This window comes from Gorilla gorilla, chromosome 9, assembly GCF_029281585.2.
Source record: "Gorilla gorilla gorilla isolate KB3781 chromosome 9, NHGRI_mGorGor1-v2.1_pri, whole genome shotgun sequence".
Lineage (NCBI taxonomy): Eukaryota > Metazoa > Chordata > Mammalia > Primates > Hominidae > Gorilla > Gorilla gorilla.
Window position 1 is genome coordinate 116,718,280 of NC_073233.2, and position 18,550 is coordinate 116,736,829.

General features: G+C 36.6%; 1 protein-coding gene across 1 annotated transcript in view; it reads left to right on the forward strand.

The window, feature by feature from the left end:
* The window catches only part of DDX10 (DEAD-box helicase 10), a 275,386-nt gene that overhangs the window by 167,961 nt on the left and 88,875 nt on the right, over window positions 1-18,550 (forward strand). Inside the window, exons 14-15 of the mRNA XM_031016341.3 lie at window positions 6,717-6,836; window positions 9,591-9,752. Coding sequence (XP_030872201.1) covers window positions 6,717-6,836; window positions 9,591-9,752 — 282 coding nt within the window. The remainder of the gene's footprint in view (window positions 1-6,716; window positions 6,837-9,590; window positions 9,753-18,550) is intronic.

Below are 18,550 nucleotides of genomic sequence, written 5' to 3' on the forward strand. Positions count from 1 at the left end.
AGTACTAATGCTTATATTAAAGTAGTTTTTTCATTGATTATATTTTGAATTTTCTTGTAGCCAATGTTAGCTAACATGGGCCTTATGATAAGAACCATTATTGGTTTTGTGACTGGTGGTGGCAGCAGTTCTTTTATCTTCCAGATTATTTCCAGTAACTTTCTACACCTATCATAGGACACTGAGAGTGACTACCAGTTTTGCATTTTATTATACTTTCCTTTTAGCTTTTTAAAGTCTAGCATACATGTTGTAGAAGAGGTGCAAATAGAAATGAAAGTCATATTTTGATGTTTTACATATTGTCAGCTAATCTTTAACTGTACTTCTTAGGGCTGCTATAAATTTCATTCTTGTACCAATAATACAAAATCTTGTCAAAAAATATAACTCCTATCCAATAATAGATATATTTTATATTTTTTGTTAATGAATTGAAGTATAAAAAGTAATAACACTCTATTTCTTGTCCAAGAGTCATTTTTTTAAAATTCTAAAAAAGTAAAATCTGCATTTTAAGAAGTTAAATTAAGTTTTTAAAAATCTTCTAGTTGGAAAACTATAAAGTTTGGTACACACCCAGAAAACATTTACTAAAATTGATTACATAAATTAAAAACTTCACCTTCACAAAAACCAAATCATAGCAAAATAACAAGATTACCTTGTATGGCAAAAGTCTAAATGTAAATAATGAGATGTGGAAAACTACTGAAGCAGTGTTAACAAATGAAGAGATTTCACAACTTGATAAATTAAATGCCAGGAATTCATTAGAAATACTGGCAGATAATACAAATGGTGCACAGAAAAATAATGCCTTTAAAAAGATGTTCTGTCATACGTAAAATAATACAACTGCAACTTAAAACTTCCCTGAGGTACTCTGTTTCACCTAGTTGACTGGCAACATAAAGCCTAATAATATACTTAGCTGCAGATGCGGTAAATCAATTCCTTATAAATCTTTGGTGGGAATATAAGTTTGTATAACTTTGGGAGGATTATTTGGAAATATATTTCAAAATTTAACTATGCATACTCTTTGAGCACTTTCACTTTTAGAAACTTAACCTGGATATATAAAAGCACATGTGTATGAATAGATATAATCAAGGCTTTTAATTGCTGGAGGTAACTCTTTTAGTAACTTCATGTTTTTCCTGTGTACTTGAATATGAATGGAATCTCTCTGGAAGGATACAGAAGCTGCTAACAGCACCTGATCCTTAGGAGAGAAACCGAGGTTGCTGAAGAGGACATGAAAAACAACGTTTTAACTGAAGTACAATTTACAGAATACGTGTGCATGTATTACCTGCTAAAGTTAATATTAAAAAGAATGATGTGGAACTAAGACTCTCTTGTCAGCCATGTGTAAAATACACCATCAGTGGACAGCACAGGTGTTTAGCACATCACTGATGTGCTGGTGATGCCACAGTGTGTTAGCGTTTGCCACTCAATTCAAACATCTCTCCCTCAAAAGGAAGTTCCTTGACCTGCTCTTCTCACCCCTGACTACCTAGGGCAGTCATATTCATTTATTCTGTATATTTTTTCTAAGATTATATATATAATTAATGTTTTGTTCTAGTTGTTTCATGTCTTTTTCCATAGATAGAGTTGGGCTCTGTGAAGGCTGGGAGTCCACCCCTCTTGCACTGCTGCGTCCTCACTATGTAGTATGATGCCTTGGATGGCGTTGACATTCACAGCATCTTTGAATGAGTGAAGAATAATTCTAGAGTATCAGACAAAGCCAGAGCCTAACAGGAAAATATGATAAGCCTCTTCTCACCCATGTGGGCATTTCTGTTCCTTCTAACAGTGGCTTCCCTAAAACAAATAAAAAGTTTTACTTTTTCAGGGGGGCAGAACACAGAACTCTTTCAGAAACCAATATAAACCATAAAAGGCAGAGATGCAAATACCTCTACATTTTGTCATGTAATTTTAGTGCCTTCATGGATTTCCCTAAAGCTCTTCAACTTGACCACCTCACTTAAGGATCCACTCTGCAGGATTGTTTTTTTTGACCTTTATTCCATTGACAATTTTTGGTATCATTTTTCTGATTTTTTCCCCCTTCTTTCTAGACTGGGCTATTGTGTTTTATGAACATTTTCAAATGTACAGAAAAGTTGTAAGAAGTATACTTTTGGACACCCAGACGCCCAACATTCCACCATTCATATTCTACAGTTAACCTTTTACTGTATTTCTCTCTGTCTTTCTTTGCTTTTTTGAAACAGTATCTTGCTCTTTGATCCAAGCTAGATTGCAGTGGAGTGATCACAGCTCACTGTAGTCTTGACCTCCTGGGCTGAAGTGATCCTCCCACCTCAGCCTCTTGAGTAGCTAAGACTACAGGCCTGTGCCACCAAGACTGGCTAATTTTTTTTTTTTTTTTTTTTAATTTTTAGTAGAGACAGAGTGTCACCAAGTTGCCCAGGCTGGTCGTGAACTCCTGGGCCCAAGAGATTCTCCTGCCTTGGCCTCCCCAAATGCTGGTTACAGGCATGAGGCACCTACCTACCATATTTTCTTTATCACATAACTATCCATCTATCTATCCATCCTTTTTTATTTAGTGCATTTGAGTAAGTTGCCAATATCATTACACTTTCCTCCATATACTTCAGCTTGTATGGCATTAACTACAGTTCAATATTGTTTACAGGACTCTTTTTTGAGACAGAAATTTATATACAATGAAATGCACAAATCTTACATGTAACATTTGATGAATTTTGACAAATACATACACCTGTGTAACTCAAACTTATCAAGATCTAGACCACTGCCATCACCCCAGAAGGTTTACTCATGTTCTTTCCTAGTACTTTTTGTTTACTGGTTTATGTGATTATAATTTACTATGTTACGTTTATATTACAGTGATCCCTTAAGTTTATACTGTTTGATCAGCATTGCTTCTGTCTTTAGATGAGGTCTGATGGAGATCCAGGGTCCTTAAGAATTGTCCTAGCCAGATAGAGACCATCCTGGCTAACACGGTGAAACCCTGTCTCTACTAAAAATACAAAAAAATTAGCCGGGCGTGGTGGCAGGCGCCTGTAGTCCCAGCTACTCCGGAGGCTGAGGCAGGAGAATGACGTGAACCCGGGAGGTGGAGCTTGCAGTGAGCCGAGATCGCGCCACTGCACTCCAGCCTGGGCGACTGAGCGAGACTCTATCTCAAAAAAAAAAAAAAAAAAAAAGAATTGTCTTAGCCCTAAAACAATTAAGATGTAGTAGGAGTCAGTAACAAAGTCGCCAGCCCTGGTGGTTGTGTTGATGGTGGTCTCTAAGCCTTTGTGAGGAAAAGGAGGTGTAGGAATACTGACGAGGCTGACAGAAGTGGGGGTCTTATTAATCCCTTGTGTTCACAGGGGTCCTACAGGTTATTTTTTAGGTGAACAGGTTTACTGCCACTGTATTTTTTTCCATTTTAGATGTTTTACCACCACACAGCTTACTCAGTTACTCTCTGAAGTGAGATAAGGAAATGAGGATTATATTAACTGAGGAAGAACAATAGTCACACATCTTAGAATAAGCATAGTGGTGGAGAGAGGGTAGGCACAGCAATTTAGAGCCTTTTGCCACCAGCTGGTGATATTTGTGGAGTCACGGACCCCTGGGAGATGGAGGAAGTGGAGAATGTCCAGTGGGAAGAAGAAATCTAAAACTTAATCTGTTGTCATAGAAGTCTTGTGATGTGTATATAGTGATTATATTACCGGAAGGAGGGCCTTGAGTGAGTTGTCCAGGTTCTTGGCATTTTGAACAAAGAATTGGACAAAACACACAAAATAACAAACGAATGAAACACAGGAAAGAAGCAGCGAAAGCAATAATTTATTAAGGCTAGAAAGCACTCCATAGGGTGGAAGTGGGCTCGAGCAAGTGGCTCAAGGGCCCGCTACAAAGTTTTCTGGGTTTTAAGTACTTCTTTTGAGGTACCTATCAGTTAGCCGTCATCTGGATGAAGGATTTGGTCCGTGCCTAATTAAAGGCTGAGGTCAATTGGCACCCTGTGCAGATGAAGGGATAGTCCCTGCTTGGCCAATCCAGGGTACTTTTCCTTTCCATCTGAGGCGTGGTGGGGGGTGGGGGGATTGTAGGGAGAGTAGCCTTTGATCCTTTGTTACTCCATGTTGGGAGTTGGGGGTTTTCCTTTTGGTTTAGCTTTAGGAAGTTTCAGAAAGTTTGTGTTAATTGGCCTTACGGTCCCGCCCCCAGACCCAGGTGTTTTCCTTTTGATCCAGGTTTAGGAAGTAGCAGAATTGGTCTCAGGTTCCCTGCCTCCAGACCTTGGTGTTTTTCTTGATTCAGCAGGAATTAGCCTTAAGTTTCCTGCCTCCAGACCCTATTCTCCAGCCTCAATTATAGCATATTAAATGTCTCTGATATAATAAAAGTTACCTCAGAGGCAATTAATCTTTTCATTAGCTTTATATGGGTTGAAGATGGTAGTAACTTCTTAAATATGACATAATTTGTGGTCTGAGAAATAAATGTAACTAGATACTATAGCTTTCATGTTGAATCGGAAATACAAAGTCAGTGTTTTAGTAATACCCACATAGTACAACCATCATTGTCAAAACAACTTTCTTGTAGTTAAATCATAATATTATTGCAGATGCACTAGCTATTTTCATAACCATGACCATTATCCAAAAATATAATACATTGATAATTTGGCACAAGTCTTTATAGTAGGTTTGTTATTTTTAATTGCATGGTGGTTTTTTTGCGTATTTATTTATTGAGAGAGAGTCTTGTTCTGTTGCCTAGGCTGGAGTCCACTGGCACAATCTCAGGTCACTGCAACCTATGCCTCTCAGGTTTAAGCGATTGTCATGCCTCAGCCTCCTGAGTAGCTGGGATTACAGGGGTGCGCCACTATGCCCAGCTAATTTTTTTGTATTTTTAGTAGATTCGGGGTTTCGCTGTGTTGGCTGGGCTGGTCTCGAACTCCTGACCTCAAGTGATCCATCTGCGTCTGCCTGCCAAAGTGCTGGGATTATAGGTGTGATTCACCATACCCGGCCTTGGTGGTTTATTTTTAAGCATTTATGTATTCATCATTGTTAATATCTCATTCTTAAATGATTTGCTCTTTTTTGTGTGTACTTACTACCATAATGTAACAGTTGTGACCAATGCGCTGTTTCCCAAAGCTTCTGGTAATTATAGATAATGTTCTAGATTGGTCCCTCCTCTCTTTTCCTTGTGTGATTCCCTATGGTACAGAGTTAAAAATCAATCAACTAGGGAGACTGCAGTCGCGTATTTTGCAAAGTAAGCCTTTATGCAGTTGGCTTGATCTCTCTATGTAGCACAAAATCAATGTATAAAAGTGGTATGTGAGATTTATTGAATACTTTTTCATATGTTTTACATTTACTTTTTAATCCTCCCAATAACTGTATGAGGTAGATACCATTGGTGTCCTCAACTTACAACTAAACCCAGAGGTTAGGTAACGGTAACTAATCTCATATAGCTTATTAGTGATAGAGCTTGTGCTCAAATACATTTTCCTAACTACTACACCAAAGACTTCTTATTCTGTCTAATGGAAGCTGCATTGGGTTAAGTACCACCAATAGTAATACTAGCTGTAATTTGAGGAGGATAATCCAAATCCTCAGACCTGGGTTATGTCTTGTCACTTTCTCATCAAAGCAGGTTATGCTATGACCTCTTCCAACCTCCTATCTCAGGGGGTCTGCTCACCATTCACTTAGCATAAGTAAGCAGTGGCTTTGAATTTTTAGTATCTTGCTGTAGTGGTTTTAGGTTGTGAGCTAGGTCCTAATCAGTACATCCTATTAAGTGTTTTCTCCATCTCACCTTTGGATACAGCTGTTTTTTTTTTTTTTTTTTTTTTTTTTTTGAGGCAAAGCCTTGCTCTGTCCTCAGGCTGAGGTGGAATGGTGTGATCTTAGCTCACTGCAGCCTCCACCTCCTGGGTTCAAGCAATTCCCCTGCCTCAGCCTCCTGAGTAGCTGGGATTACAGGCGCCCGCCACCACACCCAGCTAATTTTTGTATTTTTAGTAGAGATGGGGTTTCACCATGTTGGCCAGGCTGGTCTCGAACTCATGACCTCAGGTGATCCACCTGCCTTGGCCTACCAAAGTGTTGGGATTACAGGCATGAGCCACCATGCTCGGCCTGGACACAGTTTAATTGTCATTGGATATTTTACTGTGTTCCTATGGTAAATTACTATAATTGGAAGAGGAATGTTGCAACGTTGCAAACAATGTATGGCAATCATTTTGCTTTCCAAGTATACATTTTCCTACTCTAAAAACTTAAGTTTGCAACTGCACATTTTAAGATATGTATGAAATTTTGACTGGAAGATAGCTTTATTTATCTTATGCCCATTAATTATATTATGTAATTTTTAGTCGTTAAATATTATCAAATAGCACAGTTCTAGTAATAGAGAAAATGTAAATGTTATTGGTTTACTAGCCCTCCTATTCATGCTTAAACTCTTTTAGGTTTTGGGAGGAGTTCTTAGTTAATAAGTCAAATAATGTTATTCCTGGACAGTGTTTTCAGTGCTTCTCATTAGCCAATGAGTAATAAATGTACCCAGTTTTGAGAAGTATATTGCCAGAGTTGGATTGTTAATATAAAGCAACCATTTTCCTAATCATCTGTGTTTTTTTGTATGTTCTCACACAGAAGAAAGAACCTTCTAAATCCAGCATCAAGAAAAAAGTGACCAAAGTTGCAGAAGCAAAAAAAGTAATGAAGAGAAATTTTAAAGTGAATAAGAAGATAACATTTACTGATGAAGGGGAGGTAAGATTCTAGAAGTATTTCATTTCTGAGGTGCATTTGGAGTATTAGAAGAGATCGACTCTCTTGCTTACTTAGCACTCATTAATGATAGAGTAAATGTTTCTCTACAGCATGCTGGGCCATTCCTTTCACTGTTACTGTAGGCTGTACATCAGCTCTACTGCTGTGAACAAGGATGCCTTACTGCCAATAAGCCGAGATACTTCTTGGTAATACTGACACAGAGTTGGTTTTGAACTTTCTAAATTATGTTTTTATAGATAAGGTTTTCTCTTCATGGTATTGAACATTATGTTCTATGGAACAGACATGAGAATGCTAATACAGCTACTTGCCACAGCTTCTTTTGCTTCACTCAGAAAAGCTTCTGCTTTGCACTTCCTCAATTTTAGATGCTGTACTTGCATATATCTTGCTGGACTGGCTATGGGAGGGAATTCTCTGCTTTATAAAGTAGTCTCAGATACAGAGGTGCCGTGTTTAAATTCACCTTTCCCTTAGCCATATTGTAAATACATACCCATAGTATAGGGAAGGGATTACCACTCACAGATTACTCATGAAAGTTCATGCTGTTATGTTAACAGTTGTCTTCATTTTAAAATGATGAAATAGATCCAGTATGTCAAGTGACTTACCTAAGGAGTGGTTATAGTAGGTAGGGTCTTTCGAATATCATCTCATGGCCTCATTCTCACCAGCGCAGGTTTTCCTGACTATCCTCATATTAGCACAGAGCACCTTACCTCCGTCATAACCTCATTTCTCTCACCCTGCCTCACTTTTCTTGACAGCACTTACTTTGTGACTTCAGTCTATATTTGACTATTGTCAGTTTCTTCCACTCCACTTCTTCTTGAGAGGAAGGTATTTTGTTGATTTTGTTTACTATTCTGTCCCCAGCACCTAGAAAGGTACCTAACATAATAAGCCCTCACAAAAATTTATTGATTGAATGAAACATCTATTTCAATAAAATAACAGCTTTTCATATTAACTAATGTAGCACATCATATATTTCATCATCATTAACATAAAGACTGCTTAACATACTCCTCTCCAATGGAGTATGATTCCTTTTAATTTTGGCATTAAAGTTTTGGATGTTATTTTGGGATGTATAAATCAGATGAAAAGTCACAAAATCGTGTGCCATTCAAAGGTGATGGAAGTTGAAGAGGAAGCGTATCTAAATGACAGATAATGAGTCTTTATGAAATTACGAAAAAGAGGTCAGCACCTGAGAAACAAACTAAACTAGAATAGTCATATGACATCTGATGTTCACTGTAAAATGAGATGAGTGCTGTTGGTGTAATGAGGTTCCTTAGTATGCTACTAAGTTTAACTGCATAAATTATACCAATTAGCTCCAAAATGAATGTAAATCCTCAACTATAAAATGTTTCAATGTGTACTTAGTGCTAATAGGAAATGTTTGTGGCTGTGAGCCATCCTGAAACTTCTGACTTAAAGCTCTGAAAGAAATGCCACTATATATTTTTTTCTAGCCCATAGAAGGATAAACTTTTTGCCCTCCGATTGCAGTGGGGATGAGGAGTCCAAGTAACATGATATTCACATTGTTAAAACTGATCCCTCGCATTGCCTCTTTAGGGTCAGTGACTGCTAGCATGGCTGCTCAGTGATATTTATCAACCCCATTGGTTGCTAAAAGTTGAGACTCCATAGGAATCTCATCTTGAAGAATGGTTATGGTGGCCACAGAGTGAGAGAGGAGACATTAATACCTGCGATGTGTGTGCTTGCAGTTTCCATTTGCTGGCAGGTTAATTAGCAGTCTTTCAAAACAATGGTAGTTATTTAAATCTTTCTGGCAACTAATTATTAGATAAAACAAGAGTTATTGTTGTCTGAATTGTCTATAGAGTTTTGTGGTGTTAGACTTAGAAATTACTGAGTCAAATAAACCTCTGTTTTTCTGGAAGGGACACAGATATCCAGAGATTAATTTATTTCGCATTACATAGTAATGAAAAAGCCAGGACATTTAGACAGGTCCCCTCATTAGGAGATCAGTGCCCCATCCTCTAGGTCACCTTGTTCCTTACCCTAAACTGTATGTGTAAAATATGTGGATTTGAGCAAGCCTGTGAAACCCAAACTGATTTTCTCCTTTTCAGTTAGTTATTTCAGTCATTATGTAATGTTAGTTGGTATGTGATTCATTGATCCATTTTGAGCACCTGTTTAATATGTGCCAGGTACTATGTTGGGCTCCAAGGATAAATGAACAAGACATACAACTGCCCTCAAGGAGATTAATTCTAGTAAGAGAAACAGGAACATAAAACAACGCAGTGCAATGAACTTTGTTTGACAGTAACACACTGGGTGCCATGGAAGCCCAAAGGAGGTACAGCCTGTGTCCTACTCAGCCCGACTCCTACTGTGTGCAGATAATTTTGAGCTGAGTTGTGTGGAGAACAGGATACTAAGAATGCTGTTTGGAAAGATGCTGGAGCATCTCTATTCTGTGACTGCCTTCTCCTCCAAATTATTTGGTGAAATTTTCTTTTAATCCTGTTCTCATTGGGTATGGCAGTGTTACTTTACTCTGACTAGGGCAGTCTCTTCTATGGCTTGAAGTTGATTAGAAGATTAAATAATACAGATTAGATTGTAAGGCAGAAAATGGGTATCTGCACCTTTTCAGAATCATCAGACAAAATGAAGTGTCTTTCTGGGGTATTCCCTACTTCCTGTTGACACTGACCTTTTTTCTACCTGTAGTTGGTTCAGCAGTGGCCACAAATGCAGAAATCTGCCATCAAGGATGCTGACGAAGATGATGACACGGGTGGTATCAACTTATATAAAGCAAAGGAAAGACTTCAGGAAGAGGACAAATTTGACAAAGAAGAATATAGGAAAAAAATTAAGGCAAAGCATCGGGTAAGCTTTCCATCTTGAATTCATACTGAGTAAAATTTAGTGTCCCGAAGTATATCTAAATATTCATTAGCTAGTCATTAATAAGTGTATTATTTTCTTCATTGTTTTCTCTGACACTTCTTTTTCTGTGGCTACTCTTTTTTCTGTTTATTTGTTCCTCTGCTGGGGGAGTCTGTATATTGACTGGTTTCTGAGAATGCCACTTAAATCTGTCTTTGGTCTGAGGTGATCTAAATAATATTAGTGGATTTGTTGTTATTATTACAGTTTTTATTTTGAGATAATTGTGGTTTCACTTGTAGTTGATAGAGATATCCCAAGCTCTCCATTTCAATAATTTTGTCATTACTGGAATGTTTTATATAAAACTATGCAGTATGTAGCTTTTTGGAATTGGCTTTTTTCACTCAGCATTATTCTATGGAGATAGAGCCAAGTTGTGTGCATCAGTGCTTTGTTCCTTTTATTACTAAGTAATGTCCCATCGTATGGATGTACTGAGGTTTGTTTCACCATTCAACCATTGGAAAAGATTGATGGTGTTTCCAGATTCAGCTTAATAAATTTCCATATCAATTACTTGATAATACATTAAATTTATTATATTAAAATTGGAGACTTTGTAAAACTTCTATAAAAATAAGCATGTGCCCTTGTGGTCTTGAACTTGGCAGTTTTCTGTTATCCTTGATATAGTGGTCACACATGATATTGTTATACCATTATACTACTTAATTCCCTAGAAGTGAACATTTCACTAGATAAAAAAATGAATTAATGAAATAAAGCAGATTGACATTTTTTAAAGAACTTTCTTTAGCGTGCTTTTGATACAGTGATTTCAGGGTGACACAGTGAGAAACACCTGAGAAACACTGCTTTATAATATTAAATTTTGTATTAAGAACAAAATACCTTTGGATGTGAACATTGTTAAGTACATTCTGAGAAGGATTCTTAGAGCTTTTCACTCCTATTTGACCTTTCATGGACCAGTACACACTTTTTTATAAAAATAGAACAGCAATTCTCATTTCTTTATTTTAATATTTGATGCAGCTTCAGAGTAGCATTTGATGAAAAAGTAGATATTGGAGATAGCTTTAGGGATGGAAAATGAATGTTGAGAAAAGCATTCCAAAAATATGGAGAACAGATGAACCTGAAACGTACTGGTTGTAATTGTTGGATATTTATGTTAATGAGAGAACTAAACATTTCTTGCATTGCTACTCTTAGTGCAGCACTTAAATTGAAATTTGATATTAGCAATTTGTTAAAATCTTTAATATTAAGAGTATCAGGAACTTGTCATGTTTCAGCTTGCAATCTACTTAGAGTATTTATCCAGGGGACAACTGAGCAAGAATGTACTGCATTTTTAAGTTGTAGCCAGCAGTAAAAGAAATATGAAGGATTTACATAAAATAATGTTCACCCTCTTCCCCTTCCTTGCCATCTCTTTTCTCCCATGTGGAAGTTATTACTATATCCATGTCATTGAATATTGTTCTGGAAACCTTTAGAAAGTTAATTTCAAATTGGCAAATTGTTTTATACAGTGTTTGTTTGCTAGGCTCTGCCATAGGCTGTGAACATAGAATATTTAAAATATCTGGGTGCTGCTGAGTGGGTGCAGTAGTTTGCACCTGTAGTTCTGGCTACTTAAGAGGCTGAGGCAGGAGGATAACTTGAGTCTAGGAACTTGAGGCAGGAGGATAACTTGAGTCTAGGAACTTGAGGCAGTAGTGTGCTATAACTGCACCTGTGAATAGCCACTCATTAATAAAAGGCAATATAGCAAGATTCTGTCTCTTTAAAAAACAAAAACAAGAAAAAACTAACATATGTACGTGGGTCCCTCCATCTTCAGGAGGATTATAATTAAGTCTTAGTTAACTGTGGATATGCTGTTACTGCACAAAAGCTGCTTGCACATCCTTTTTTTTTTTTTTTTTTACATAAAATGTTTTGGAATGAATAATATATTCACATGGCTCAAAAATCAAGATAAAAAAATTGCACATTGGCTGGGCGCGATGGCTCACACCTGTAATCCCAGCACTTTGGGAGGCTGAGGTGAGTGGATCACGAGGTCAGGAGTTCAAGACCAGCCTGACCAACATAGTGAAACCCCATCTACTAAAAATACAAAAATTAGCTGTGCATGGTGGCACACACCTGTAATCCCAGCTACTCAGGAGGCTGAGTCAGGAGAATTGCTTGAACCTGGGAGGCGGAGGTTGCAGTGAGCCGAGGTCGTGCCACTGCACTCCAGCCTGGGCAACAGGAGTGAGACTCCATCTCAAAAAAAAAAAAAAAAAAAAAAAAAAAATTGCACATTGAGAATTCATGCTTCTGCCTATATCTGTCTGTTGAATTCATACCTACACCCTTATAGCTAACTACTTTTAATTTTAAACATGTCCTTTCACTTTCTTTATGCAGATAGAAATAAATAGGAATACATATTTTTTCTTCTTTTCTTATATGAAAGGTGTATCGTTGTACACTTTTCCATTTTCGCTTAGCTTTGAGCTTGTAAATGATTTTCTTTGCATCATTATTAGAACATAGCATGTGATTTTTCAGACTGTCTCCATGACTATCTCATAGCAAGGTTGAACAGAAAAGTTTTGGGCTGACAAAGTTGAGAGAGAAATCACTTGAACTTTACATATAGCTGGTTTTGAAACCAGTACTTCTGTGACTACAAGAGTCACAGTATTTTTTTTTTTAAGTGACAACTTTCTATTTTATGGAAAATAGGTGTATTCTGCACAAGACATACCTTCCAAATAGGATTTTGAAAATCTTACCTGGAAAAAAAGCACAAAGAAACAAATAATTAGAATAGTTTTCTCTATTCGACTGATATAAATGTTACCTGATACATGATTGATTTTGTAGTATTTTCATTGGTAAACACACATATGTATTTGTGTGTATTAGAGAAAACTTTGCATTCGTGAGTACTGTAGCATTAGCATGTTTACTACAATAGCATACATAAGGCACAAATATGGGCACTCAAATCATTTATGCACCAAGCTGTCATAGAGTGGATTTCTACCCAGGAAATAAGGAATGTTTTCTTAAGTGGCACATCTTCACATGTGGGAAAGTGAAGCAGTGATGTTTGGTGGGAAGAATACTGTGCTGTACTGTGGAATAACCTGTACTTGAGTCCTCAGTGTGGAATTACTAGGTTGGTGAAAAAGTAATTACAGTTTATACCCAGTCCAGTTTGGATTACTAGTCACTGATTGGGACTTTGCTTTCCTAATCTGAAAAATTAGGGAGTAGGAGTGGGACTTAGTGCCAGATGTCAGTGAGATCCTCTGGCTCCATAGATCTAGTTAAGACATGGGAATAAAATCATCCTTAACTGTTTGGAAAATAAAATTTTGATTTGTAATTTTTTCCTCCCTGACAAGTCAGGTTGCTTGCTTTACTTGATGAAAAGAGTTTCTTCTTGCCGGGCGTGGTGGCTCACGCCTGTAATCCCAGCACTTTGGGAGGCCGAGGTGGGCGGATCATAGGGTCAGGAGATCGAGACCATCCTGGCTAACACGGTGAAACCCCATCTCTACTAAAAAAATGCAGAAAAAAACCCAAAATTAGCCAGTCGTGATGGCGGGCGCCTGTAGTCCCAGCTACTCCGGAGGCTGAGGCAGGAGAATGGCATGAACCCGGGAGGCGGAGCTTGCAGTGAGCCGAGATCGCACCACTGCACTCCAGCCTGGGCGACAGAGCGAGACTCCGTCTCAAAAACAAACAAACAAACAAACAAACAAAGACTTTCTTCTTTACTTATTTCCAGTAACTATTAAAACTTTACTTTAAAAACTAAATATATTATTAATCCTGCACAAATTACTTTGCTTTAATTAATTGCTTTACTTGAACACATTGTTGGTTTTTGAAGTCACATTTTTTTCCTAACTGAGTATATACTACTACTATAATGACAATTCTTAGTTCTTTTAGTGTAGGGTTTTTCCTTGGGCAAATGTAATTCTGTTTCCCTTTGAGGCTGTCACTCATAATTTTGTTACTTCTATGAAAGTATATTGAGAAGAACTGTATGTCCCCAAAGAATATTGAAAATACTGACAACAGGGTCTAGGGGAAGCTTTACTTCAGGAAGACAGAAAAAGGTGATGAAACTTTTGACCCAAAGTTGTGAATAAGGGATGTGCCTGAATGAATTTTGCGTATGCAAAAAAAACTTCGTAAAACCTATCACATGCTTCTGTATTTGACACATTTCTTTTAATGTATATTAATTGTAGAAGATTTTGTAAGCCTTGGCATTTTTTTTCAGCATGTTCAAAATATTATATATTTGGTTTAAAGGATAGGATATTTAATATGTAAGTGAATTTAGTCTCAATGATTCTGTTTGGAAGTAGTTGTTTGGTCTTGCGTTTAAAAGTTGACAGCCTTGAATCATAGCTTTGCATGTGCACTCAGTCTTAGTATAGTAGGATTCAGCTACTCATTTTGTCTTACTTGTTTTTCCCTCATACTGTTACACCTGTCTTTGAATCATATTTTTCATCTACCAAATTCTGAAAGCTATATAATTTCTAATGTGGTTCAAGTAAATCTTTGTCTTAAAGATTTAGAAAACTGAATTATAAAAATTTTTTACATTTATTGTTTATTTTAAAATTTTGTTATCTTTAATTGACACATAATAATTGTATGTATGGGGTACAATGAGATATGTCATTACATGTATATGTTGTGCAATAATCAAATCAGGCTAATTAACATAACCATCACTTCAAATATTTATCATTACTTTGTGGTGAAAACATTTAAAATCCATTCTTTTAGCTATTTTGAAGTATATAATACATTATTACTAACATGGTCACCAAGCTGTACAATAGATCATCAGAACTTATTCCTCCTGTCTAATGGAAACTTTATACACTATAACCAACATCTTCCCTTTGCCCATCTCCCCTGCAAGCCTTCCACCCAGTCCTTGGTAACCACCACTCTACGCTCTACTTCTGTGAGCTCTTATGAAGTCTACTTCTATGAACTAGATTCCACAGATAAGTGAGATCGTGTGTTATTTGCCCCTCTGCCTGGCTTATTTCACTCCGCTAAATGTCTTCTTGTTGAAAATGACGGAATTCTGTATTTTCCTTAAGGCTGAATAGTATTCCATTGTACATATATATACTACATTTATTTAATCCATTGTTTGTTGATGGGCACTTCAGTTTTTCCACATCTTGACTATTGTGAATAACGTTGCAATAAACATGAGAGTGCAGACATCTATTTGACATACGAATTTCAATTCCCTTATATGTAAGAGATCTAAAGGTTCTAACTGGTTTAGAGTACAAACCAAACCAAACCAAACCAAACCATATAGTTTCATGGCATCACTGGGAGTAGAACTCAAGCTACCTGCTTGCCAAAATTCATAGCTGCTACTCTGGACTTCAGGGATCCTTCTGTAACTGCCTTGGGTCATTTAGCAGCTTTAGTTGCTCTTCATGAGTTGTCGTTGTAGCCTTTAAGCACCGCTTTCTTATGAGACCACCCCAGCCTTCAGCTTTGTCTGACACTTATAGGTAGCTGTGCTTAAATAGGTCTGTTATTTTTATTTTCTCTTTAGAACCTCTGGAATCAATCATTGGAAATAAAAATACAGCAAAAGCTGTAACATTTGCATATGAAACCATTAGTAAACTAGTAAACTGTAAAGACAAAATGCCACTCTTACATAGAAGCAATGTGTTTTCTAATAATTCAGTCAGAACTGTTGAAAGATAGGCCATGGATCCTATTTTTGAATGATTTTTACTTCAATGGAGTGAAAATCTGCTCTGTGTTGTGTCATCATTCTTAGTTCTGAAAGATGACTTGTACTGAAGGTGATAATATTTGCTATCACAGCTGAGAATAGAGAAAAACAATTCATTATGAAGCTCTTTCATTCCCTTGAAATTCGAGTGCTTTATCTATATCGGATTATGAATTTAGATAACATAAACATGTCAAGATGTGGCTCTGGACTGCTTCCAGAGATGGTACAGCATTACTCTAGGTTCCGTTTACTACCAGCATGAACATTAGAAAGTTAAGAAAGAATTAAAGGAAGACTTTAGAAAATCTATCTTGTTTTATTGTTGTTGACACATAATTGAGTTGACATGGAATCCAGATGACTTAACCATAAATTTGTGTGATAGTTAAGAAAGAGGGAAACTAATCAGGCATCTGAGGAATAGTAGCCACAAGAATATTAACAATAACAAGTAACACTTGCTTAACTGGACCCTGCAGTAAGTTTACATGTATCGTCATATTATATGCTAATGATTAACTTTTGAAATCAGTGAGCTAGCATCATTTTTACAGATTACAAAACTAAGACTTAGAAGGGTCAAGTAATGTGTCCAGAACCCTGCAGCTTGCAAACAGCAGCCCTGGGACTCTTACCCCAAGGTCTTTGTTACTCTTTAAACTTTATGCTTTTTAACTATTCAGCTGTGTTGCTACCTATTTCAAGCCATCAGACGTTCTTTTACAGGAGGGTAACTCTGAAGCAGTGAATTAAAAGGTGGAGGATGATCATAAGAGTAGAGGGTTTTGAAGAACAGATGACAAATAATGGAAATTTTTCTTGTTTCCAGAACAAGGTCATTGATCTCTAATAAATTAAGAATAAATTAAATGTTGTGGTTAGTAGTATAGTTTAAGACTCCATACTAATACCACTTATTCCTGAATGTTCATTGCACAGCTATATATGTACATATACTAGTGCCAGTATCCATTTTTCCATAGCTATGGCCATTTAAGAGTCTAAAGTAAGAGCCAGAGACTGCTCTGGCTCACATGGTCCTTAATGAAATTTTACTAAGATCAGAAATGTCATCTTGAGGACAAGGGACTCAGTATCTGGTGCCTAATTCTGAAATGGCTGTTGTGAATGAAGCTTATTTATATGAGAGGATAAAAGATCCTTTTCATGACAACCCTTTTTCCTTCTAGTTTCAGCCCTTCTACTGTCACAACCAGGTTTATTATTAAAATGGAAGCCAACCTGTTGGTATAGAACCTTTGCCTATCATTTGGAGATGTCTGCCTGGGGAGGTGTCTGTTCTTACTCTCATGAGCTTATAACATCTAGTGACATTTAGCTCAATATCTTGGTGTTTGGGCTCTCTTTATATCCAGCATCGAAAATGAGACAAGTATTCAGAATTACATAAATCTGATCTATTTTCATGCTTCCTTTTGGGGATTTTTTTAAAAACCATATGGTGTTGGAGAGGTGGGTTGGTTATTAGGTTGATGGTGAGTAGGTAGAGATTGGGGTTGAGGAGCAGGGAGCAGTTTGGTGCCAGTGGAATCAGGGAGTCTGATAGGATTAAGTTATAAACTGCAAAGGGCGATGGTCTATATCTCTTTTGCCCATTATATGTATGCAGAGCCTACCATGTGGCTCGGTAAATATTCAAAGGATTTAACTAGTGAATCAGTGTTTCCACATCAATTTGTTTTTCTCATTCTGTCTTTGTATCCTTGTTATAGTTGTTACAGATTTATACATAGAAGTCCACTTTTTAATGTCGTTCAAGCAAAACTCTGTAAAATAGGTAACAGATCGGAGAACCTTGTTGTGTTAAGTTCCTGGGAAGGGTTTAGATTTACTGGAATTTTGTTCTTGGAGGGTAGGGGATATCTTTGGGACTTAACAATTCTCATGATCTTTCTTTTGCTCACTTTTGTTAAGCCAGTTTTCTTTTTTGAAAAATAGGTTATTCTAATACTGAAGTAAAGATACATGTCCCCTTCTTCCTTATGTGATAGCTGGGGAGTCAATTCCTTACCAAACTGACACAGTTGCCTGAGAATCATGCAAATGGAATATACTTCCATAACCTCCCAAAAATGAGTCTTATTTTCAAATTACAAATTTTCAGGTATCACCCTAGAATGAAAAAGTTTAAATTAGTAGTCAGGACTGCTCATGAAATTCATATTTCATGGTAGTTTCTTTTCTGGAAGCTAAGGACCTATAGTGTGTGAGAATCCAAAAGAAGTATAATATCTATAAAGGTAGTATTTTATACCTTGAAATTTGATTTTCTGTTTTTCTGTCCCTTGTGAATTTGATTTTCATTATTGAATTTCATGCTCCCCTTATACTTAATCATTTGTAGCATGGCAGAACTAAAGATAACATTTTGCCTTCTTTTTTTGTAGCATAAAATAGTTTTTGGTACCAGTATGTCCTCAAAAATAAAATAGGAAAAATAAAGGATTTAAGGCATTTGAGCCACACCTAATTAAAAGGGGAGGAGGACTTCAGTTACTGAATCTAATAAGATTCACTTATACTTTTCTCCTGAAGTAATTGTACTCCAGCCTTTTATCTTTGTTTTGTCATATGTCATAAACTGTCTTTAGAAAATTATTTTTTTCCTACTCCCACAAAGAATATATTCATTTTCTAACTTTTGAATTATGATAAATCTACTTCCAGTTCTTTTGCTTCTGTCTTGATGTTTACTCTTGGCTCTTTTCAGAGTACTAATAAAGCTTTTTCAGATAAGAAAGAAACGTTTTCTAATGATTCACTTCAAATTATTTTCTTTTAGTTTCACTCAGTATTAAAAGTTTGTCATTGGTGCATTTGTTTCATGTCTTGGTAACATTCACTTCATGTTGTAAAAGTCTTTGGATGTCTCTTGTCCGTCTGAAAATTTTGGTAGAAAATTTAAAAGGGAAAATTATCTCATTTACATGCACATATA